This window comes from Triturus cristatus, chromosome 4_1, assembly GCF_964204655.1.
Source record: "Triturus cristatus chromosome 4_1, aTriCri1.1, whole genome shotgun sequence".
Taxonomy (NCBI): Eukaryota; Metazoa; Chordata; class Amphibia; order Caudata; family Salamandridae; genus Triturus; species Triturus cristatus.
In genome coordinates, this window is record NC_140585.1 from 1,206,195,088 (window position 1) to 1,206,220,555 (window position 25,468).

Sequence of the window (25,468 nt, forward strand, 5' to 3'; positions counted from 1 at the left end):
CTCAATTTGCGTATTTGTGTACTGTGCTGAATCATTTTATGTGCCTGTACTTTGTTAAGAAAAAAAGTCTTGGATGGTTAATTTCTTTAAGACTAAACACAGGAGGGCTTTATCTTGGTTTCCTAGTCTCATCATTAATGTTTTCAAAAGCTCAGGATAGTAAGTATATCACCCATTTTCATTTTAGTTGGGGCATATCCGCTCGTGTTTTCAATTACCTAAACCCAACATATTGCTTTCTAACCTTAAACTTCACTATAGCTTACCCTAAGTAAGCATTACCAATAGCCTTCGGTCTTATTAATTCTAAGTATCCTTTCTGATTTTTAATCACATCGTTTGGTCTGTTATTTCTAGAATATGGAGATAGTTGCCTCAAAAGGATTTCAGTTTCTAACCACCCCCCCAACAAGTCAGTTGTCACATGCAAAATCCTCATGCCCTGCTAATTTCTAGGCATTTTCCTCCATTTAAATAGTGTTGGTTTTTTTAACATGCCAGAATTTAGCAGAAGATTATTTTAATTGAACTAGATTTGCATCAGGTGTGATAAAAACAACAAAACTCAATTTCGATATGCATGGGAAGAGGAGGAACTACACACATTGAAAATTATCAGCCCAAACAAAATGAGGGCCAACGTCTTTGTTTTGGTGTTGGTTGTGGTTTCAAATAAATCATGATGATGTCTCCTGAACCTCACAGTTCACCAAGAAACAGATTCTTCTTTTCCCATTCCACTGGAATAGGTTTGGTATTTGTCTTCTAAATACAAATCTGTCAATAAGCATAATTCTTATTACAATCATGACAGTACAACTTTTCTCTATCTTGGGAGGCAGGAGGCTTGCAAGTCAATCACCAAAACTACAAGCTACTAATTGATTGTTACAGGCAAGTAATGTTTCTTGTATGCAACAGTTGTTCTTGTACATCATAGGCAATGCAAAAACTACAAAGTAGTACCCTCCTCCCCTAAAGCAGTAGTTTACAAAAGGTAGTTGGGGTAGTATTAAATAAAGACTAAACAACATGAGTGACTGGTGCCTCTTTGCCTTAGTATCTACACAGTGCTTTGCAAGTAAATGTGTGTGTGGCTGTCCATGTAGCCGCTCTACATTAGTCAGCTATTGGGATGTTCTCCAGACAGGGCATTGCGGGCCTATTTTTTTATACATATAAGTATGTAGAGTTAGCCTGTGGTGTCCCTTAGAGTGTAACAGTTACAAAGGACTAACAAACCATTTAGAAATATCGGTCTTTGAGACCCTTATATGGGGGGTGGGTGGGGAGGGAGAACACGAAAGAGAGAGAAAAAGAGAGAGAGAAAGAAAGAGTGTGAGCATGTATGTATGTAAGTAAAGGCAAAACTACCACTGGTTTATTAAGTGTTGATATGTACATAGAACTACCTTATACTTGTGGGACATTAATCATGGCCCCTCAATGGATAAAACTCTGAGCAAACAAGTTGCTACCTTCCTTGTCCATTGTTACAGTATCGTTGAATGTAACATTTCAAACAGAAGCCGTATCAAGCAAATGAAAACAATGTTTAAGTTCCAGGAAATTGCTGAAAGTGTCTGCAGTGGAATTAGTTTTGTTAGATCTTTCCTAAAAGCCTTCATGATTTATTTTTTTTAAATATATTTTTATTAGTTCCAAAACAAACATATTCAGAAATAATCAGGATACAAAGTCTAACAGGTGCTCAATTGTCAACAACATACTTTGATCACACCCAAGTACAAGTTACATATCCGTAACCAACACATTTTGTAAACTGTTCCTCAAGATAATAGCACCAATTGGCACCCAGATTGCTGAGAAGTAAACATATTAGTAACGGGCCGTTGACAATGAAAACCATAGGAGCAGTACCTGAGCCGCACTCTGTAAGAATACAAAACGGACCTATCCCCCACACCCTCTTAACCCTCCCCCTCCCCGGCGTGTCACACAGAGCAACATTTATGGTAACATCCGGGTGTAGCACAACGGTTCACAATACAGATATGCAGTGTATACCAGGGGGTTCTGCAGCGACAGTGGTAGTTGCGATCAGGGATACAATAGGTACAGACAGCAAAGTGTGGAACATACATTCATCAGGGCAAAACAGCCAGGTCTCCAGCCATGGACTCCACATCTACATCAGCGTCCGGGGCTTCAGTAAGACTACCAATGCTTCCCAGGCCCTCGCGGCCTCCAAAGAGTTTTCGCTTTTTGCTCGGCTAGCAAGCTGTAGTCTAATAGTGCCCTCACATTCCGCCCATTTAAGGAGGTCAGCTTTCCACCTCTGAACACTGGGGCCCGCCTGGATTTCCAATGTGCTGTAATGTCTCTTTTGGCCAGAAGAACGCCCAAATCTAAACATTTGCTAGTGATCTTGTTCTTGGATGTGTGAGGGAACCAGTGCAGTAGACAAGGGCCTATAGCAGGTTCTATCTCCCTCTCAGTAATGTCACACAAGAGCGTAACCACCTCCTCCCAATACGTCCCAAGCTGGCGGTAGTCCCAAATAATGTGGCGGAAATCCGCACCCTCCGTGTTGCATCATGGGCACAGCGCTGTATCCGTGCCGAAGTATGTGTTAATCTTGGCTGGGTTGAGGTACGCCCTATGCAGTATACAAAAATGCACCAGCTGGAAACGGGCATTTCTAGAGCTTTTCCCCGCCCGTTCAACCAGCTCGGCCCACACCTTCTCGGGGATCTCTTCGCCTAAGCCCTCCTCCCACTTCTGCCGCAGCGCCAGCAACGGAGTCAGCGCCAGCAACGGAGTCAGCGCCAGCAACGGAGTCAGCGCCAGCAACGGAGTCAGCGCCAGCAACGGAGTCAGCGCCAGCAACGGAGTCAGCGCCTCGCGCGTCATACGCCTATATAGGCAGGTAAAAGTTCCTGCTGCTAATACTACGTACTGACAAGCCATGGAGGTCGGCGGCTCAGACAACCCTTCTCTCCAGTGCTTTTGGATGGCCGAGACAAGGGCAGAGTGGAGCAGAAAGTCCCCACGAGGCAGGTCGTACCTGTCCTGCAATACATCAAAGGGAAGCAGGGTGTTCTCCTTATATAGGTCCCCTAATGTAGACAGACCCTTCTCCACCCAGTCAGTCAGCGCAGCCCAGTTGCCCCGTATGGTAGAGCAGTGCACATGGCCAAAGGTATCTCAGGGGCATAAGGACGCGGAATCTGCGCTCTCCGCTGACTCCTGTTCCAACAAAGCCGAAACGTCCGTAGCTAGTTAGTGAGTGCCTTGAGCCGCAATGGCAACAAGCCTTAATGACTTGATATATAAAAATGAATGCAGGTTGTCTATTTCATAGGGAGGAAACAACTACCAGCAAAAGTACTCAAATTAACATGCAAGTCCATCTAAGCTTCTGCAAAACAAAGTTATTTAAGGATATCTTGCACAAATGCTTTAAGATGGTTTTGAAACAAAATGCACTCAACAGCATATAATGCTCTTGTACCTGGTAGTCTAGTTTAGGTAAAGATGGTCATACCCTTCTCAGCAAAATGTGTTACCTTTGATATGAGATTTAAAAGCTGCCCCTCTTTGTTCAACAAGTTGGCCTGGTGTGGCAACTTTATGAACTTGACAGACGAGCCCATATTTGGGCAATCAGCAACTTTGTAATTGGTGCTTGATAGCACTGGTATTTGGGGAAAAAGGGTAAGCAAATATCTACTACCAAATAATCTACAGACCAACAGACCATTAACCAACGATTGAGGGTGCAGCTCTCTGAAGTTTTGGCATATTTGTGTTCAGAACAGCAATGTGGATGGGGTTCCCCCAGTTTAGGAATTGTGTATGAAGAGCCTGTGTATGGATTTCCCATTTGTGAATCTCCTACTGGTCTCTGCTCAGTAGACCAGCACAATAGTTTTGCCAGCCCCCCCCCCCCCCTCCCCCTCCGGACGGTTGTTCTGCCAAAAGATGAACTATAAGACAAAGATTAATATTGTCATCTTGGACTACTGAAGTGAATGATTGCCTCCATGCTCTTTGCAAAACATGACTGGATTGACTGTGCACATCAACACTACTTTGTGATGAAACACATTCCTAAAATGCCTTGAGCCCTAGTTCACTGCGGTTAACTCCTACACATTGATGTGTAGTCTGGCTTCCACCGTTGTCCTTGTGCCCTTGACAGTCACCCCAGTAGAAAGGTGTTGGTGGCTATGTTCACTTGTGGATAACAATCTGCAAATGGTCTGCCCTTTAATAAATTACTTGTTACACCACCGATGTGCTCTGGGTGTAAACAACACTATGTCTACCCAGGCTCCAGACTAGGTACACCCTGTTGTATAAGAGTCCATTTAAATGTGCATTGAGAACCAATGCAATGCTTGTTGACATTATTCCCAACAATTTCATTAACATTCTCACTGTCAGAGGTTGTAGTGTCTGCTGAAATGGAAACACAATGTTGTCTTTGACCCGTTTCTGTCCGGCAAGTCTGGTTTTTCTTATATCACATGTGTTGATGCTTGAATACCTGCCTGGATTAGGAAGTTTCAGTATTCATTTTAGTTTTTCCAGAACATCCTCAAATTTTTGCCCAAATAAATGCTCACCTCCAAAGGGATACTCAAAAGGCGTTATAGCCCGTAAAACACTTTGAAATCCAGAGACACACTTTTCCATGAAGCAGCAGACTTGTATCCATCAGGCTATATCAAAGCATTACTCAGTCAGTCAATAATGCTGTATTCAACAATAAAAATATCTTAAAAGCAGCACAAAATTACATTACACATGTGTACAAAAACAAAATTTAACATATTTGCATCAAGTATAAAATTGAATTGGTTGCTCAGATTTAATCACAAGTTAACCATAAATTTTAAGATAGATATTAAACATTTTGATCTAGCCTTTTTGTTCTGATGGACCAAGTCCATGATAAAAACTTTGAAAGACCACAGACAAACTAGGGTCGTTTATCCGACATTAGAATACGAAGTGCCTCGTTATGATGCCTAGTACCCAACAATCTACAAATTGGTTTCAGCCAACTTTTCCGTGGAGATACATAAACCGGACAGGCAAACAGAATATGGGCATCAGTTTCTACTTTGTTTTTACAGATAGGACAGTATGGTGATGTTTGGAATGGGGGTTTCCAGCGGGCAGTAAATGCACACACTGGAAGAGTCCCCACCCTAAATTTAAAATACAAAGCCCTATCGACGGGTTTCCAGACAAAGTCTAGGTAAGGTTCCCGAAGTGCCACATCCTTAATTTTTAGGAATTCTTCCGTTAGCCTGCCAGGATTTGATTCAGAGCTAGCTCTCAATGCAACCCACCTCCAATACAGCGTTTTAAGTGTTGCCTTAGGGGGAGAGGACCTACCTGACCAGGCTTCGGTTAAACCCAGTTCACCAAGTAAAAATTTAACGTCCCTTAGCCATTTAATTTTATGCCAGCCTACAAGTGACATAACCTCTGATAAGCCCTTAGCATAAGAAGCAAGTTCCGGGACACGCCAAAGACGAGCCCACAGGAGCAATGGCCGAGGTTTTGCTAGGTCTTTGATAGAATGCCAACCTAGATCAAGCAGCAAGGGTACCATTGGCGTGCTCTAAGGGAGTAGCATAAGGTCCCTCACAAATTTATTTTCCGACTTTACCAACTGATCAATATTAGACACCCCACAGCTCGGCCCCATTAGACACCCCACAGCTCGGCCCCATAAAGGGCAGAGCTTTCACCCTTTGCTTTATAGATGTCAATAACAGGGGCAATTGGTCTAATTAGGGAGGAACTCTGTTCCTTAAGGAGCGCCCCCGTAACCCTCTTATGACTTGACTTAACATTTTGGCAAGATGCGAGGACCACTGCTTAGTATCTAATAAACGTATACCTAAATAATCAAATACAGTGACCCTTTCTAGAGATACATGGTTAAGTACTGGGGGACGCCAAAGTTTTTTCGAAGGATTCATTACCAAGTATTTGGTCTTATCTGTGTTTATTACAAGCCCTCGCTTACTACAAAAGGCCTGGAAATTATCTAGGCGGCTTTGGAGGCCCACCGGGGTCTTGGAAATTAAAAGTGTATCATCAGCGAATAAGAGGGTAGGAATTAGCTCGCCCACCAGGGAAGGTGCATCAGCTGGCATTGACAACAAATGCTCTACCACTCCATTAACATATAATGAGAAAAGGGTGGGAGCGAGAACACATCCCTGGCGGACCCCTCTTTCCACTGGAATTCTGGTCGTTTTTTGGCCCTCGGTGCCCCACCTCACTTGTGCAAAGTTACCTTTGTGAAGCCTCACTAAGATTGATAGGATATTTGATGGGATCCCCATATCAGACAACACTCCCCAAAGACGTTCTCGGGGTACAAGGTCAAAGGCAGTCCTTAAATCTATAAATGCAAGATAGAGGCTGCCTTTGCCTATAACAACAACTTTCCAGTAGATTAACAATCTAAAGGCTTGCTCTATTGTCCCAGTTCCAGCCCGGAACCCCGCTTGGTACTCAGAGAGAATCTTGTGTTCTTCAACCCATTGTAAGATTCTCTCGAGTATCACTTTCCCAATAACCTTCTGAGAAGAATCTAATAGTCTAATTGGACGATAGTTGGAGGGGTCGTCTCTACTCCCCTTTTTAAAAATAGGGACGACCTCAGCCCCCTTCCAGGACTCAGGAATGAGAGCACCATTATCAATGGACAAGTCAAAACGGAGCAAATCTCCAGGAATACCGTCCGGGCCAGCTGCCTTTTGGGGCACAATGCGACTAATCGCATTCTCCACTTCCTTCACAGAAAACGGGCACAATGTAGTGTCGCATGGGGGTATATATAAACTGGAAACATCTAAGTCACCAGCAACACCCTGGTGGGACGCATACAATTTGGAAAAATGATCAACCCATGACTGGCCGGTGATGTTACATGTGATAAAATTGCTATCAGGGCTATTCCTAGCTCTAATAGTTTTCCAAAAAAGGCCCGAATCCCTCCCTGCACTGGCCTCCTTTAAAGATTGCCAATACCGGTCCTCCCACTCCCTTTTAGCATTTGTTGTCACCAACTTATACTCTTTCCTAGCTTGTTGTATCAAAGGTTGTGACTTTGACTTTACTGCTTTAATTAAAGCGGTCTTCATTTTCCTGCATTTGGAAGTATACCATCTTTGCCCCCCCCCCCACAGACTTCTTAGTACCACTCCCAACCCCACCTCGTGTTTGTACCAAAAAGCAATTTCCCACCATCTTGGTGGTGTTCTGAAATACTGCCGTTATCCTTGAGGGATCGTAGCGGTCTGAACAGATCACATCCATCTCATTTTGTGAAACTGCCAACAAGGCTCCTATAGACTGGATTTTCCCTTCATCCAAAACAACTTTGCACCACTTAAGGCGCCTGCCACAATTAGACAAAGTGACTTTCGAAGTGGACATTACTTCAATTGGTGCTATTAAGCCAGGTACATTCGGCCATAAGTGCTTTAGGCTCAGTGAAAGAAGATTATGAGCACTGTCTACGGTAGGTAATATGGCCATGTCCATCATATACTGCCGGAGTTCAAAGTCGAGGAGTATATAATCAATCCTCGACGAATGATTCACCCGGTTATATGTATGTGCCCCGGAAGCATCTGAAATAGTACGACCATTTGCTGCTCGTAACCCAAACTCCATAGTTAGTCCATTCAGCTGGATGGCCCTTTGTGTCCATCTTTTTATTGGTTGGAGTGTTAACAGGGGTATACCCCTCCTAGCATCATCCACATTAAGATCTAAAATATCATTTGACGCAAGGGGCTCAAATGTACAATTGAAATCCCCTGCGACCAAGACTTGTGTAGCAACGTAACAACTTCTAAGTTGACTTCTAGCATTGCTACTACCAGGGATGGGGACTCACCTTTACTTCCCCTTGCATATATATTAAATATGTCAAGGGATTTACCCCTAATGGGACCTTTAAGAGTAATCCTTAGAATATCTGGTGAATTAGATTGATTCTGTTTGATAATACAACCCCATGAGATACTGACCCAAATAAGGAGTCCACCCGAAGGGCGACCCTTCCCAGAGGTTGAGGGTACCGCTGGTATAAAAAATGTTGTGTAGCCAACTCTAAGATTAGCTTCTAGGGTCCAAGTCTCCTGGAAGATACAAATCTGAAATGGCTCCAATAAAATATTCCACTCAGGAAGATCTAACTTCCTGGAGATGCCTGCAACATTCCAGCTAACTATCTTCAATATTGGATCGGCCACTACTGACTCCTGGGGGCATTTGGTCATTGCACTAGATAAATTCGTCGACACAGCCACTAATTCTAGTGCCGAGGGCAATGAAGGAGGAATGTTCGAAAGAAGGGGCAGCAATCTGGGCAGCAGATTGGGCTATTGGGGTCAAGCTAATAACCGTAAGATCAGCAAATTTGTCCCGGTTATTAATTGGCCCAATCTCAGATTCGGATTTGTTAATTAAAACCTCCAACTCAATACCCTGACAGTTATACTCGGTATTTAGAGGTGCTAGGGCAGGACCAGCCCCTAATCTAGTTACACTAAGGGGAGATAGAATGGAAGGGATAGGGGATATCCATAGAGAGTGTGTCTTATCTTTGGCAAAAGGCAAAGAAAGGGGAGATGCATAGCCACTGGGTCAGAATCTCTATTATGGCAACGAGCTATACCTCTACAAGGGGCAGCGGATAAATATATCTCAGAATCTTCAGGAAGTCTTCCCACCAAATTTTTCCCATTGCTTAAATTTGGTTGTTGGTATGGGGGCTGAGGATAAAAATAACCCAACCCAAATGTGCCAATTCCAGTACCATCATAAGCGTTCTGCTGATTACAGATGGACCTTACAACACGAACATCCCTAAAATTGACAACAATACAATCCCCTAAAATATCCTTAGTCCTACTCCCCACCCAACCAATTCGTCTAAGAAAAAGAATTTGACCATCCAGTTGCCTTGAGAGGGGTCTGTTGTTATTAAGCCAGAATGTAGTTTTATTTTTAAGCTCACTAAAAGATTCCAGTTTGCCCGGTGCTAGCCGTGGGACTCCCGTCAAGACAACTACATAGGGCATACAAGCAGGGGGCAAATTGATATGTGAAGGGGAGATGTCAACATTATCAAACAGAGCAGATTTGGAAGATGATCTGGATAAGTTTTCCCCCTGCCTTGATACAGACTTACAAATATGACCACCTTTTTGGCTAGATTTAGGTAGACGCCCACAAGTTCCCTTGTTCCCCTTAGGCGATGGTTGTGTTGTTGGTTTGCTGCCTATATCATTTTGTGTGGCCAAGACTAGAGAATTACTTCCACACCGGGGTTCAGATACATCTTGTTGGTTTGGAGATACGTAATTGCCTGTTTTAGGGAGGTCCACCATAGTAGTTCGTTGCTGTACAGCAGTATCAGGATCGCTTTTAGAGTGTAATTTAATTAAAGATTTAATTGAGAAGAAATTATCAAGGGTACCTTGTTCCAAACGATCTAATCGCTCTGTCAAAACTTTAATCCTCTCAAGCACTGGCAATATAAGAGACTTCATAATTTGCTCAATGTGGGCGATAGAGAGGATTTCATTGGCGGCACCTGAAGGATGCTCTATATTTGGATTGTCATTAGGCAGCGGAACAATATTAACACTAGATGGTCTACTTGCTTACTGGGGCATTACAAAAATTTTTGACAATAGCCTCCATCCTTTCCCAAAAGCTTACATCAACTAATATGCCACTTCCATTATCTAGAGTGGGTGCTATATCGATTACTTTACCATTAGCAGCGTTCACTTCTTTTAACAAATTCTGTTTAGCAGTCACTTTCTTGGATTTATTGCCACCTTTATTCCCTTTAGCAGATTTCAAATTAGGGCATTCCTTATTAATAGCGGGCTGTGGCCTATGCCTAGCCTTTCGCCCTCTAGTGATCACACACGAACTACCGTGGCTTGAGCTAGGCCTTGAATCAGGAACCAAAATTGGGCTTAATGGGGTCTCCGAACGCCTATTGGCTATAGGATCTACAACCAAAAAAGAACTATCCGGAGTAACTTCATTTTGGCGAAAATTAGGTGTTAGTGATAGCCTTGTAGGTAAAAGATAGAACACAAGGGATGTGCTATCCTTAATAGAAGTTGTATCTTGATTAATCAGGCCTTTATACGCCCCTGGGAGAGCAACAGAAGATGGCACTAACAGCGGATCCTGTAAATTTGGGTTAAACTCCGATGCACTTACAGACGGGAAGGGGGGTAGGGAGCCAGGGGGAAGTGAAAGACGGCGTTCTGTACTTTCAATGGCATTAGCTACCACCCCAATTGTCTTCTGTAATATACGATCTATTGCAGTTAAGCTAGGCAAAGGAGGAATAGGAGCCGCTTTTTGCATTGAAGCGGGAACAGATGGTACAAGACAGTGCTTTCCCATATTTTCACTAGTATACTAATATACGTGCAAATATGGCTACCAGTAACAAGCGTGCTATGCTTATAGCAGACACCAACTAGACTAACACTGTGAATAATACAATGAACAGTGCAATAATGTCAGTCTCAGGGAACTATAGTGCAATTGTTACCTTAGGTGCTGCTGTCAATAGTATAAAGCAATAGGTATATAGCAATATCCCTGCCTGCAAGCACTCAAGTGCGGTAGGCTCAAAGGGGGTGGCCCAGCTCGGCCTCACGGCCGCTAACGGCCTAAAACGGCCCCGCCCTTGACCCGGCGCCCGACCGCGCGCGAACGCGCAGCGGATAAGTCTGTTAATTAAATAGCAGGGGCGGGAAGAGGATGCAGCTGATGCGAGTTACGGGGCTGCTGGTCCTCGCAGTCCCGTCCACAGCATCCACCCGCCAGCAGCAGTCAATGATTTGTGGTGTCAGTTCCAGGGCAAGAACTCAGGTAAGAGCACACAGCAGGGTTGAGCAAAACACGCAGGACTCCCACAACGAACGGCTCCCGCAAAGCGGGGGCCGTGAGAGGTTATATAGCCACAGGCAGCGGGGGCGGGAAGAGGATGCAGCGGATGCGAGTTACAGGGCTGCTGGTCCTCGCAGTCCCGTCCACAGCGTCCACCCGCCAGCAGCAGTCAATGATTTGTGGTGTCAGTTCCAGGGCAAGAACTCAGGTAAGAGCACACAGCAGGGTTGATCAAAACACGCAGGACTCCCACAACGAACGGCTCCCGCGAAGCGGGGGCCGTGAGAGGTTATATAGCCACAGGCAGCGGGGGCGGGAAGAGGATGCAGCGGATGCGAGTTACGGGGCTGCTGGCCCTCGCAGTCCCGTCCACAGCGTCCACCCGTCCACAGCGTCCACCCGCCAGCAGCAGTCAATGATTTGTGGCGTCAGTTCCAGGGCAAGACCTCAGGTAAGAGCACACAGCAGGGTTGAGCAAAACACGCAGGACTCCCACAACGAACGGCACCCTCATTATTCTTTCCTCCTGCATGATATCCTGTGTCTTTTTACAATTTGGCTCTGAAATATGTGAGAAAATCTCTTCCACTTCTCATTAATGTCTATCATAGCAACTCAACAGTGCCTGTGAACTCGCCATATGCCAGTCCACAGCAGGTTCAATTGCTCCTCTTTTCCCTACTCCATATAACTTCTTACTCTTCATGTCAGAAGGGCTGTCTCTTTGTGTATGCATAAATGCTTAATAAACATCCCGATTCACCACAACTGTATGTGGCAAAGCATAGTAACTGATGTACTTTGGGTCCCATCAGGAAGCTTGACATTTTCATTCCACTCTCCGTTTATCTGCCTTCTTTTTGACAAGACTTTGGAATCCTGAGGTGGTATTAAGACAGATTTTTCCATGAAAAAGTATTGCTTAGGTTTTGTTTCACCCTTGACAAAGTGTATTTGATGAAATCATCGTCATACACTCACATTTGCATAAATACCACAATAAGAAAGGCTTCCCATTGAATTAATGAATGATATGACATCTCGTCCCGTGGTGAGGCTTCAATATGATATGTATCCAACTGATCCTATTCGGTGGGACTCATACGATACTTATTTTAAGCATCAACCTATTCCTCAACGTCCAGAGCCTGTTCTATGCCTTGATGCTCAGAATTAGTTTGTGTAGGATCTACTGCAGACTGTGGCTAAGCCACCATTGACTCTGTCAAAGGAACTACCTATTTTTTATACACTGTAATCTTTGTCTTTTTAGCTACAGGATATATTAAGTGTCCCGATACTGCCTCCTCAAAAATCAGCATTAATTTTCTTTTTCTGCTGGGTTATCACTATAGATGCACTAATGTTCTTTTCTGGGGTTCAGTTAACAATACACTCCTGTTTACTGAGTGTATTGGAATCCTACATTTATGTTCACCCACTTTATCGTCACCTTTGCTATACATTGGAAAGCAGTTTCACTTTTGGGGTCAATTCTCTTTTCAAATTAATTATTTTGAAAGGGTTCAGTGTCAGAAACTAAACTTATGGTTAACCATACTCCTTCCCAGAGCCAAAGTTCAATTGGTCACACACGGTCTTTCGAAAGCAAAGGTCCTCATGTATTCATCTATATGTGGGTGTCGTAATTGAAGTCCGGAACATTTCTTGGAGTCAATCCCCTCAAATTAAGTCTCCTAACTAGCTAATGTTCCCTCCTGTCCTATTGCCAAATGTGCACATGGCATTTCCCCTGTCTGTGGAAGCCTTGGGTTACATATCAAAGGCAGCAGAGGCCTCTGAACCGTCCTGCCTTGATATGCTTATCATTTAGCCATCCTGCTTTGAGGCGGTTTCTGCTCTTAGAGAGCGCAGGCTCTCACCTTCAGGGGTCAGAAACCGGTCTGTGGTGGCAAGCTGGTCTACACCAGTCAGCCAGAGCACTAGTAGTCGGTAGGTTCTCTTGGGGCACCTCTAAAGTGCCCTCTGGGTGCTTGCTTTAATAAATCTATCACTGGGATCAGTGTGGGTTTATTAATACGAGAGGTTTGATACCCAGCATCATGTAGCTTGGGAACATGTGAACACTAGTGTCCAGCACATGTACTCAAAATGGCTTCCCTGTTCCCTTGCAATGTAAGAATCGACTTAGACACTACAAGAGCATATCTGCTTATCCAGATATGTCCACACATGTAGCATAGTGCACCCTGCCTTAGGGCTGTAAGGGTGACTTACCTATTCTGCATGTAGTGTTAGCAGGCATGGCACACAGGAGGCGTGCCATGTTGTGGCTTCATTTTTCTCTGAGCCATGGCACAAAGTCTGCAATGGCAGTTTACATGTGGGTGCTGAGGGGTCTCTTAAGGTGGCACAATACATGTTGCACCCTTAGACACCGTCTTTAGCCTCCTTTCCCTGGGTAGCATTTACTAGGGAATTACAAGGGGTGCAAATGTTTTGCTGATTGGGGGGGGGAACAACTGTACAATTCTGTCAAAAATGCATCAGATGCCATGTCAAAATGGGGCACTTTCCTACACAAGTGACACACGCCAAGGGAATATGGCATTACAATTTGGAAAACTTTAAAGCAGGAGTAGGAAGCTGGCTGTGTATATACTATACCAAGTCCACTGGATCCCCAGATGGTTAGCAAAGGCTAAAAGTAGAGAATACCTTACTCTCTTTTTTGGTAGTGTAGTTGAGCATTCAGGCGCATCAAGAGGGTAGCGTTAAGCATTTGTTGTACACACTCAGGCAAGAAATGATTTCACACACTCAAGACTGAATCCAGACCAATTGTTTGTATAAAAAGTTATTATTCTGTTATTTTATTTCTAGAACCAAGATTTACTTAATAGCAGGTAAATTAAACTCTCCATACAATGTTACTTTCAACAAGACAGTGAAAACTGGATTGACAGTAACATTAAAAAAGGTCGGTAAGTACTTTTGAATTACAGTTCTGGTTAAAACATTTTACACCACATCGGACATTTATAAGCAGCTTAATGGTTGTGAAAGCAATAGGTTACTTCTTGTGCAGTACAAGACAGTTCAACACTTAAAATAATTCTTAGCGAAAACCCACTATTAAGTCCTATGGGAAAAACGAAGTATTAAGTTGCAGACGAGTAAAACTGTTTGGGAATTTGAGTTTTGATGGGGTAGAACCAAGGTTCCGGTTTTCACTCAAGAGGCACCACCAGCGGCACCAGGGTGGCAGAGTGCTGGGGTCCCACTGTTAGCCAATGGGGCTGGGGGGCACTATGGTTGTGGGCTGCTCACAGGAGGCCACTCATTCTTGGGAGCCAAGGGCTAAAGCCAGGGCAAAGGGGGCCCCAAGTCAGCACCAAGTCCACACCAGCGCTGGGGTGGCTGGGTGCAGGGTGCTTAGGAGGTGTTGGGACCCCAAAACAATCATATGGAAGTTGCCAGTTTGGGATTTTGGCAGAAGGCTTGGTCCAGGAAGTCTTCCAGGAGGAACAGGTAAGGTAAGATGGAAGGCCTGGGACGTAGGTGCACCTCAGGACTTCTTCTCCAGGGCAGCCAGATGCAGGGTTGCCTTTTGATGTCGGGTTTCACCGTACCAGGCCACTCTGGGTTGAGGGGGGTGTCTACGTGCAGAGGCTGCAGGTGAAGTCGGGGATTCCTGGATGGGTCAACCCATGATGGGCTTGGACTCTGGAGCGATGGAGGACCTCGCTGGGACTGGTGGGCAACTTGGACTCAGAACGTAGGCGACGGGTGCAGTGGTGGTTCCAGGTGTTGAGTTTCTTCAGGTTCAGCAGGCTCAGACTATTTCTTTGGAGTTTCTTTTGAACAGAACTGCTGTTTGCAGGAGATCCGGTCTTTGTTTAAGGCAACCTGTCCTTCCAGGGGTTCTGGAGGTCGCTGACTGCAGGACAAGTCGACTTTTGCCAAAGGATCTCTGGAAACTGCAGACAGGCCAGTACGGCTGGGGCCAAGTCAGTTCTGCTCTACAGTCTCTTCTGCTGTGCAACTTCTTCTGTCCTTTTTCTTCGTAGGTTGCAGGAATCTCCTTCTGGGTTCACGGCTGCCTCTAAATACTGTATTTAGGGGGCGTTTTAGGGGTCACAAGGTCAGTAGCCAATGGGCTACTGACCTTAGAGTGACTACACCCTTTGTGTGCCCACCTTAACTCTGATTGGAGGGTGCCTGCCATTAGCAAGATGGCGGGCACTGAAGAGTGTGCTTCATCTCGCCTCCCCCACCTGAGGAGTGGGGTTGGCAGATCTGGGCACACCTTCTGGGCTGTTCTAATCTTTCCTGCCTATCTTCCAGCCGAATAGGGGGTGAGACAGGAAGGGGGGCTGCTCTTGACAGCAGGAGACTGGGAGTCGCTCTACAAAGGCAGCAAGGCTTTTGAAGCTCCCCTGCCACAGATGGCCCTTTCTGACCTGGGGGAGGTGTGAACATCACTGCCCAGGAAAGGCTTTGTTTCTGGGCCCTGGGAGCGAAGGCTCCCACCCCAGGGGTCCAGAAACCAGTCTTGTAGTGGCAGGCTGGTGTTTACCAGTCAGGAACCCACCAGTTGTTCAGGGGTCTCCTCTAGAAGGGACACCTTAGTGCATGAAATAATAAATCGTACACTGGAATCAGTGCAGGTTTATTATTCTGAGAGGTTTGATCAAAACATCCCAGGATTCAGTTAAGCCATTGTGGTGCTAGGAAACTCTTAATGACCAGTTTCTAGACCATATACTTGGTATGGCTTTACTGTGCACCTATAATATCTAGGAATGACCTTGGATATTATAGGGGCCTGTCTGCTCATGCAGATAGGTACTCACATGAGGTATAGTGCACCCTGCCGTATGGGTGATGTACTTAGGCCTCATGCAATGCTTGGTAGGTACGGCACACAGGGATGTGTGCCGTATCGACTCTTCACTTTTAGCTGCACCAAAACACGCAGGCTGCAGTGGTGCATGTATGTGGTTGAGAGGTCTCCGAGGGTGGCATAATACATGTCGCAGCCCTCAGAGGCCTTTCACTGGCTACCATGCCCTTGGTATCTTAGGTACCCCTTACAAGGGACTTACAGGTAGGCTGGATGTTAGTCAATTGTTGTAACAATGGTACAGTTTAGGGAAGATAACAGGCCCTGGGAACCTGACTAGCAGTCAAAGTGCATCAGAAACCTGGCACAAAGTGTGTGTGTGTTAAGACTAACTTTTGTGATGCATTCTGCACTCGCACAGAGACACCTCTTACCTTGCTTTCATACAAGCACACTGTTCATTGTGCAATAGGACAGGGACAACTATCCCCTTACACTCACAGACCACTCATTATATACTCAAACAAGTGCACCTTTTGCCCTGCGCACACAAAGGCACAGTCCTCACCCTGCACTCACACAGGCACACCTCCTATGATGAACTCTTAGAAGCATTGTGTTCACCATACACTTAAATGGTAATAACTTTCATCCTACACTTCTACAGGCACACAATATAAACCACTAACCCTGCAATCGTACAGGCACATGACTCACTGTAGACTCACCTGAACAAATCACTCACCCTGCATTCATGCAATGACACTGTTATTGCACATTCACAAAGTGCAATTCTGATGCTCCATTCACAAGACACGATCAGTCTGCACTCATAATACACATTACTCACCCTACACTCATACAATCATCACCCTGCATTTGCATAGGCACTCCACTAACTGTACAGTAACAACCAAAACCCATTCACCCTGCACTCACACAGATATGCATGTCACCCTGTACTCGCACAGGTACATCCCTTGCCATGCACTCATATAGGTAATCTATTCACTCTGTACTCAAGTAGGAATAACCCTAATCCAACACTCAGAATTGACACACCTCCCAGTGCATTCACTCAGGCTCACCATAAACTCGCACTAGCATATCTCACCCTGCACTCATTTAGGCAAACCTTCAACTGTAGACGGCAGCTGCCTAGTACACTTGGTAGCAGTACTCTGCCTGAAGACCGTTGAAACAGTTTGGCTCAATTGCTAATGATGCGAAAATGAATGCACAGTATAGTAAATCTACTAATAAAGAATACCTTGAGGGCCCACTGCAGGGTGATGGGATATCTTCCTATTTGGAGTTTGTAACAATCCCTCGGCACAGATGTATTCTGTTGAGGTTTCGCCTTAATTACATTCCATGTATGCTGGGCCACCCTGCTGGCATCTATTCCACTAATGTTCTCCCTTGTTGTTGCCCATGTGATGATTTCTCGCGTCTAACTGATTTGCACATTTTCTTTTTTTTGTAAATTTTATTGTTATCATTGGAAAAGGTTTTTAATTCCACTTTTATGCAAGCACAATTTTAGACAATGTCGCCCGGCCTTATACTTTTTATTAATGTTGCCTCACACAGTGGATGTTAAATTGCTTGATCCACAGAACAATCCACAGACTCAAATTTAGAAATACAAAAAGGACAGCTCTCTCTGGAGCCAAAGCATCGAACCTGGTAAAAATCTAAGTTCTTTAAAGATAGAGATGGAAGTCTGCAACATAAGGAGGGGGTGAAAAGACGAAGAATTACCATTGCTTCCTGAAATGCAAGCATGGAATAATAGTAAATGTGCAGACACAAATTATGAATCTCTAGACCAGCTGGTGCAGGAGCGCATTCAGAAAGCCAAAATGGTTTTGAAACACAGCAAACGGAATTCAAGAGGGCACCAAGCTAAGCCTGACCTCCCACTAAAAATCACATTTCACCCCACTTCTGGAGCATCAGCCAGGATCTCTTCTTGGTAGAAAGGATTCACAAATAGTAAACGGAGGACCGGATAAGACAAGAGCTGACCTCCGAAGACTTTAAAAGAAGTTGAGGTTAGGATGAAACCCCCTCCCCCCAAACTGAGATAATGATGCTCACTCTGAAGAAGTAAACAAAGAAGAAAAGTATGAACACAGGCACTAATATTCTTCAGATGTATACTTGTCAGACGCAAGCTCTTGCAGCTCACTCAATTCAGTGGATTCGGGAGTGATATTGGTTGATATAGAGATATTGAAAAAGACGATATGAAGACAGAGGAAATAAGCTTTCCAAACCCTAGTAGTCAAATGCTGAAATCCATACTACAAGAGGTTAAAAAAAAGAATAACAGTAATTTAAACAAGAACTAAAAGAGATTAAGTCAAACTTTGGAGAATCGGACCAAAAACTACAGCTGTTCTCTCAGAAAACAGCAGCAATATACAAAGATTGGAAAATGAAGACAAAATCTGCCCTATCGGAGAAACCGAGGACGTCTTGAAGAAGCTACAATGCAAGCTGAAAATTTAGAAAACCATTAGTACAGATCGAATCTTAGGGTTTAGGGATTCAGAAGGAGTCCAGCACTGATCCACTGTGGAATACATCTTGACAAATCTAATCAAAGAATCATTAATTGCAGATTCAGGGGCAATCTTAGAGGACTTGACACTCCCTAGAGCACACAGAGTGCCCTTTCAGAGACCTAAAGAGTAAGTCATTCCTAAAACAGTGATTGTGTTCTTCCTAGTGGAAACATCCTAAAAAGACCAGAGAAAGCACTAACAGGATATATCCCTAGAGTATTCCAAGTGATGTCATACAAAACTGTCCATCTGGGCAAAAATAGGAGAAATCTGGGGGCAGTTTTCAACTTGAGATACCTTTTTGGAGTTAGCTAGACACGGGACGTCTTGTCAACCGCAAAAAAATTATTGATGTGCACATATATTTTTTTAGTAGCATCATTCAGCTGCAGCTGGTGCAACACTGAAAGTGATAAGTATTCGCCTCCATTGCAATGCAAAGACATTGCACCTCCATGCACTGCAATGAGACTACTCCCGAAGTGGACTAACACAACTACTGCTGAATCAAATGCATTTACGAGATTATCAACTCAGGAGCAAAGCCCAAGTCTCAATACTGCTTCTAGGAGGCGTTTTTGTTGATTATAGGAGCTTAAGCAGACAGGTATGACGTGAAGCCAGAACAAACAAATATTTTAAACCCAACGTTAGAGAGCAACAGAATTTGCACCATATATATTCTATAACATGCTGCAAACTTGTATTCATCTAACAGTCCATTGCCCTTATTAATCATCATCATCTTTATTCGGTCAAAACAAAATATTAGATCATAAAAGCACAATACAAGTGCACAACGAAAATATAAAAGATAAAATACTATGAAACCTGTTACATATCGTTTCGACTCATATAAAAGTAGCAGAATGTCAAATACAGATAAAACAGACTCTTCTAGCCATACTTAAAAATCATCTGGAGGTAAAATTAATTCATATTCATTAAAAAGTTCTAAAAACAAGATCGTAGAGCAACATACAGGAGGGTAAGAACCTCAGAAACTGGGCCCGCCATACGATCCTGATGTGCTCTCCTGATCCAATATCTGTTTGTTACAATATATAAAAATCATCTATTGCCCTTATTGCTTTTAAAGGTATTCCCCCCTCCAAGTCTTTAAGGATTTGTGAGCAAACATAGAAGGTACAGTGAAACTCAGAATTAAAGCAAACAGATTTTACATTACAAAACAAATGCAACATGGCTGGTTTAGTTTGAAAACCAGAGGATACTAGTTCACACAGAACACTACTAACCAAATGCTGTAAACTTACAGATGGGAGGGAAACAAGGATGGTGTTGTTGTGGTCAAAAAGGACTTCCCAGTGACAACCTCTAGCAGCTGCCGATACATTTCTTTTTCTTCTTCACGAACAGTCTGTCAACAGGAAAGACAAAAATCACTGATTCACATAACAAACAAAAATATTTTTCTCGAAAAGCACCACAATCTGGAATGCGATACAGAAACTTATACAACAGGCTACATCAATGTTCGCTTTCAAAAGAGATCTTAAACAGCACTTCCAAAAAGACCGCTCATAATCTGTACTTGTTAATTTATCTGGTCTTCCCAAACTTGCACTACAAACATACCAATCAATATCTTTGTGAAGTCTTGAACTCTTGTCATTTTTTCACTTGTTCAATGTTATTTCTATGCAATATTCTGTGATGTGTTCTCCCACCTGGAGTTTTGATGTGCAATATAAATAACTTCAAAAAGCAAATAAATACCATTTTGAATAGAAGAATAACAAAATCAAATGTCACTTTGTGCAAAGTATAAGTGTACTGCTTCTACAGGTGGAAAATAGTACTTTACACTACTAACTAATAAAAAGAATATATACTGTAGATTATTTCTATAGCACTTAAGTGCCGAGAACCCACTTCAAAGAACTGAGGAGCAGTTAGAACAGTGAGAGAGGTGAACTACTGCGGAATATATAAAGTGGAGTAATGGTTTGGGATCCTCAAAAAGGTGGGGTAGTGAGAGCTCAAAAGGGATGCAGCAGATCACTGCAGGCCGTTTTTTGTTTTCCTTTACAATAAAATTGTATGACCAATTAATGGAAATTCCACTTAGCAAGATAGGCACAACTATGAGACACAGTGGCATACTCTTTTCGGAAAGAGTACTTAATGGGCGGAAATGATTGTGTAGCTGGCCTCTCGAATTCTGAAGCTAAAAGAAATGTAAAATCAGGCCCAGATTCTATCAGGGATCTGGCCCCATGGACTATTTAGGCTCACAACCTCCTGGAAGGGGATTCCATACACAGGGAGAATTACTTTCTGGAAAGCTGAATACTGCAGTTGCTGGACATAAAGTGAACAAGCTAATCTTGGAGTGGGACTGGCAAGTGTTTTTCCTTCTTTTGTTTCAGTCAGTGATGAAGGAAGTAACAGAGGACTACCTACTGGATACTGATCGGGAACAACCCTTTCCGAGTAACTCAAGAAAACACATAGCTTTTATGGGTTATGCCGCTCAGTTTCCCTCCAGTTCCAGCCATGGCCAGAGCCTTTCTGGCATTCAGCCTTTTATCACATCTTTGATCTACACAAACCTATAAGTGACTAAGCTTCCCAAAACACACTGTTGTGAGTAATTGCCCAGAGCTGTGTGGATCAGGTTGGGAATGAGCAGAGTGTGCACAGGTTTTGTTTTACCTTGCTTCAGTCTCAAGTGCTAGACTTTCCTACTTTTCCTTGGCCTTTCAGTTACCTAATAGACTGTGATGTCCTCCAGAGATTCTTGCTGTCGCTTCTGCAACATCGATATTCATCGTTGGGTGGTGCCAGTTATATGGTCACAAGTTGTCTAACTGGGCTTGCCCTCAAATCATGTGGGAACCAGGGCTATTATGTACACTGTAACAGGAATATTCCCCTAGGGATCAATCTAAACATTGAATTATGGTAAGAATACGGATATTCTCGTCAGTATTATATGTAGGCTATTATTGCTTATGATTTTATTGCAACAGAACAACTTCTATATCTTCCACTGGATTTATAAGTAGTAGACCCAGGACAATCATTTGTTTATTCAAATCACTTTATTTTGGTCACAGACTTAAAAGCAACAATCCACATTAAAATTTTACAATAATGTATGTAATGTAATTTTTACAGCAATACATACGATATAAAAAGATTTAAAGTTTCGGGGTTATTGAACAATGACTCAATAGAAGCAGATAAATTATCATACGTGAGGCTCACCCAAAAGTGGTTTATGTACATTCAATATAAATTATTAAAATCCGATCATAAAAATTACACAATAGTAAAATGCCCATGTGACACGACAACATCCAAGTTACAGGATAAAATTCTTGAAGATAATCAGTGACATTTTCAACAAGGAAAGAAAAGTTCACCCAATTAGCCATGACCCAAATAAACTTAACTTAGACTAAGCTTCCCACAAAAGCAAGTTTTTCCCAATCGGGAGGAGCTGGAAGAAATGGTGACAGGATTGGTGCAAAGGTCACCTCTGGCCAAGTCACTAATGTATCTTTCACATATTTGAGCCATAGAAGTGTTCGCCGCAGTGTTTGTTTCTTCAGTGTGTCACGAAGGGCATTCCTGTAGTGGAGTAGCTCTGGAGTACCCCCGATTCTTATTCAGTAAAGGACTGGTTTCAATCCGACTTGAAAGGTAATGGGATGCATTCCAGGTCATGTTTGGAAATTAAAGGAGTGCTTTGATGGAGTTTTAAAGCCGCTCTCAGGAAATCGTTTTCAGTGACTCCCAGAGGATCAACACTACAATAGCCCCAAGTTTCAGCCCCATAAGTTGCAGCAGCCCCCCGTTGGGATCTCCATATTTCAAGAAAGGGAGATATGGAGGTGTTGCTTGCAAATTACAATATAGCTGCTGCCCTGTGGCTTAGCATGAGCACACTCTTCGAACTCTGGCTGGCCCATAAACTACCGCTTGACAGGCGTATGCAGAGGTAATCAAAATCCATTCCTCTCTCAAGAACTACATCATCTAGCCATGTAGTCCCTCTAAAATCGCCTGCGAGGATGAATAGCCATAAACTTGTTTTTGTGGCCTTTATGGCTAACCCCTGTTCAGAGCAGAACAAACTACATCTATTTAGTAAGGTATTTAGCCCGGTTGGGGTTTTAGACACCAAAAGGGTGTCGTCGGCAAATAATAAAGCTGGGGTTTTTACATCCCCAAGGTGAGTTGCTAGCACAATTCAAAAGGAAATTCAAACACCCGTTTATAAAAAGGAGAAATAAAGTTGGGTCAAGCACACAGCCTTGCCCAATGCCCTTGGCCACACTAAACATCTCAATTGTCTCGCTATTTTGCCCCATCTCACTTGTGCAAAATTATCCATCTGAGGTAAATTATGATATCTAATAGGGGAAGTGGCAGGCTCAATTCTCTAAGGGTGGACCAAAGATTTTCTCTTGGAACCATATCAAAAGCTGATCTTAGGTCGACAAAGGCCACATAAATGCAAACCCCACTAAGATCCACTCCCTTCCATTTCAGAAGCAAGAATCTAAACCTTGGACCACCATACTGGTCTTGGAACAGATTCCAGCATGGAAATCCAAAGAGCGTGTTGCTTTCATCCAATCAAGGAGACGATCAAGTATTTGCTTACAGAAACATTTTTGAGTGGCATCTATAAGACTTATGGGGTGACAGTTACCTGGTTCGGACTTGCAACCTTTTTTATAAATGGGTATTATCTCTGCCCCTCTGAAGGAGTCAGGGAAACGGGCACCAGCCATAACTGTATTGGCTACACGGTTCAAGTATGGGGCACACACAACTAGTTCGGACCTAAAAAGAGCCCTTGGAATTTTATCACGGCCCGGGAATTGCCTGCTTTCTGTAGGAATAGTATCACTACCTGTAGCTTCGGAGGTTGCAGGGGTAACACAGCAAGGCTCACCAGGTCCATTACAGTATAGGGTTTGGAATGTTTAACCCAGTACTGGTGGAGAATGTGATTCTCAGGCATCATTAAGTAGTTTTTTGAGCCATGGCCAATCAAATGGCCGAACATTGAGCTCATATAGGTATAGATCATAGATAGTGAAGCATCATTGGTAGCTATAGACTTCCATTTCACATTCCTCCAGTTGTTGGAGACAGACAAGCTACCGTTTGCCTGGCACGTAAGTGTGACCGTCTGCCCCATGTTGCCCTGGGTGGTGAGAAGCAGGGGAAAATGGTGGCTTTCATGTCTAGGGACAAATCTCCATGTCTTTAAGAAGGGACCAGGAGGACAAATCCAAAAAGACATAAGAAAGGTTACTCAAATAGGAATGCATTTTAAAAAAGGCGTCTGGTCAGGGGCGACCATTGCAAGCTCTCAGTTGGAAGTTTAGGCACAGATCAGTTGTAATGCTGCCTTAGCAGGGAACCATTTGGGCTGACCTAAGAGTTAGGGAATGCCCTAGATTTTATCTTCCATACTAATTATTTCTCTCAGAAGGGCCGAGAGTTCAAAATAGATATTAAAATCTCCACCTACAATAACAGCTGCGTCAATGGGTAGGCCTCTAATTTGGTCCCTGAATAGCACTATAGTTGGAGACTCCAGGTTCCTTAGGGTGCACCTATTGTACAAGTTAAATTAGTACGATTTCTTCACATGCCACATGGAAATCTCTAGCCCTAGCAAATCCAGGGAATCAATGGCTAGTTGCTTGGCAGAGCAGTCCAAGTTAACACTGAGTCATGTAGCAAGGCCTTCTAAGGGTCTGTTGGCCACAGACGTTCGAGCTGCTATGAAAAATATTTCATACTTTTGCTTTTAAGAAGGATCCTATTCATAGGTTTCCTAGAACATGACACTAGCACTATTGTCTATAAAAGTCCCCCAGCCCACCTCTGCACGATTGTTCCCTTGTCCCATGATGATCCAGGAGATTAATGTTAGGTAGTCCCCTGTAGTTGGAGGTGGTTTTGGGGGGCATTAGGGGATGACAAATCTCATGATCTTCAGAAGGAGGTCGGTGAAAATGTAATTTGGGTTGAAACCAATCTATGACAAAATCTAGGTTAGGGTTTTGGAAGATCAAAAGCTTCATTTTGAGGAGCCAAAACTTAATTGAAGATGGTAAGATTAATGGTGAGCATGGGGTCTCCTGTACACAACTCTTGATGTGACTCATTCATCAGGTTGGTACCACCACCAGGTAAACAGTTTGGGGTGGGATTCACTTTAGGCTCTAGTCAATCATTTATCAAAGACATAGGAGGATTTTTAATGCCCATTCCCTCTCCCTGCAGTGGTGGTCGGAGTTTAAACTTAATAATGGAATTTACTGGAGGACAAGTTTGGCTTCCAAAGCTGGTAGCCCATTAACTAAGGATGGGTAGGAGCAAGTTAACTTAATAAAATCATAAGAGGTATCTGCAGATGGCAACCTGGACGCTCCGAAGATATATGATAGGATCACACTGTAGCATCTACGGACATCCCTTATCCAGTGTATGGATTTATTGATAAGGGAGGCCTCCTTTTCTCTAGTGTGTGGCAAAATCTTAGGGACCCCTGTCATTTTAAATGTCCCAAGATGCAAAAAAGTATCAGACCCCAAATTGCTCTCCCATTGTTCCTGTGTCATTGGGGGGGGGGGGGGGGGGGGGGGAATATGAGCAGATGGGTTTGAAGTGTTAATATTAAAAAACCTCATCCTAGGATAACAAGGATCTCTATAAGAGTTGTAATGAATAGGACCTCTAGGGCTCCCCAAAAGCACATCACCAGAAGACATTTTATGAGTGATGTTGAAAGGAATTAGTCTAGGGTTGGAGGGGATTCCTCATTTCTTGGATTATCAGAGTCCCGAAAGGGCTTTCAAAAGAGCAATGGGTGGACTGTCTGGTGTGGAAAAAGGGAAGCTTCCCTAGCTCCAGAGGGTGGCTTATGGATACATGCTAGCCTGGGGAGGCAGTCTTTCGTTTTGCAGGGTGGCACTACATTGTAGGTTGGTTTTTTTTGCAGCGTTTTATATAGCACAAACTTGACCCGAATCTGGTATCAGAGCGCTTTACATAGCACCAGTTACGTTACATGAGGACACACATTCATTTTTGGTAGGCACGCTTAATTAAGGGATGTGCTAGTTCCTAGTTTTCCAAAGGGGGACCTCTATCTGCCGCTTGG

General features: G+C 43.6%; 1 protein-coding gene across 2 annotated transcripts in view; it reads right to left on the bottom strand.

Annotated features, from left to right (window-relative positions):
- Positions 1 to 25,468, bottom strand: part of SENP1 (SUMO specific peptidase 1) — a 164,878-nt gene that overhangs the window by 62,962 nt on the left and 76,448 nt on the right. For both annotated transcript variants that reach the window (XM_085654535.1, XM_085654534.1), the window contains exon 7: positions 19,587 to 19,690. In XM_085654535.1, the coding sequence (XP_085510661.1) occupies positions 19,587 to 19,690 (104 nt within the window). The remainder of the gene's footprint in view (positions 1 to 19,586; positions 19,691 to 25,468) is intronic.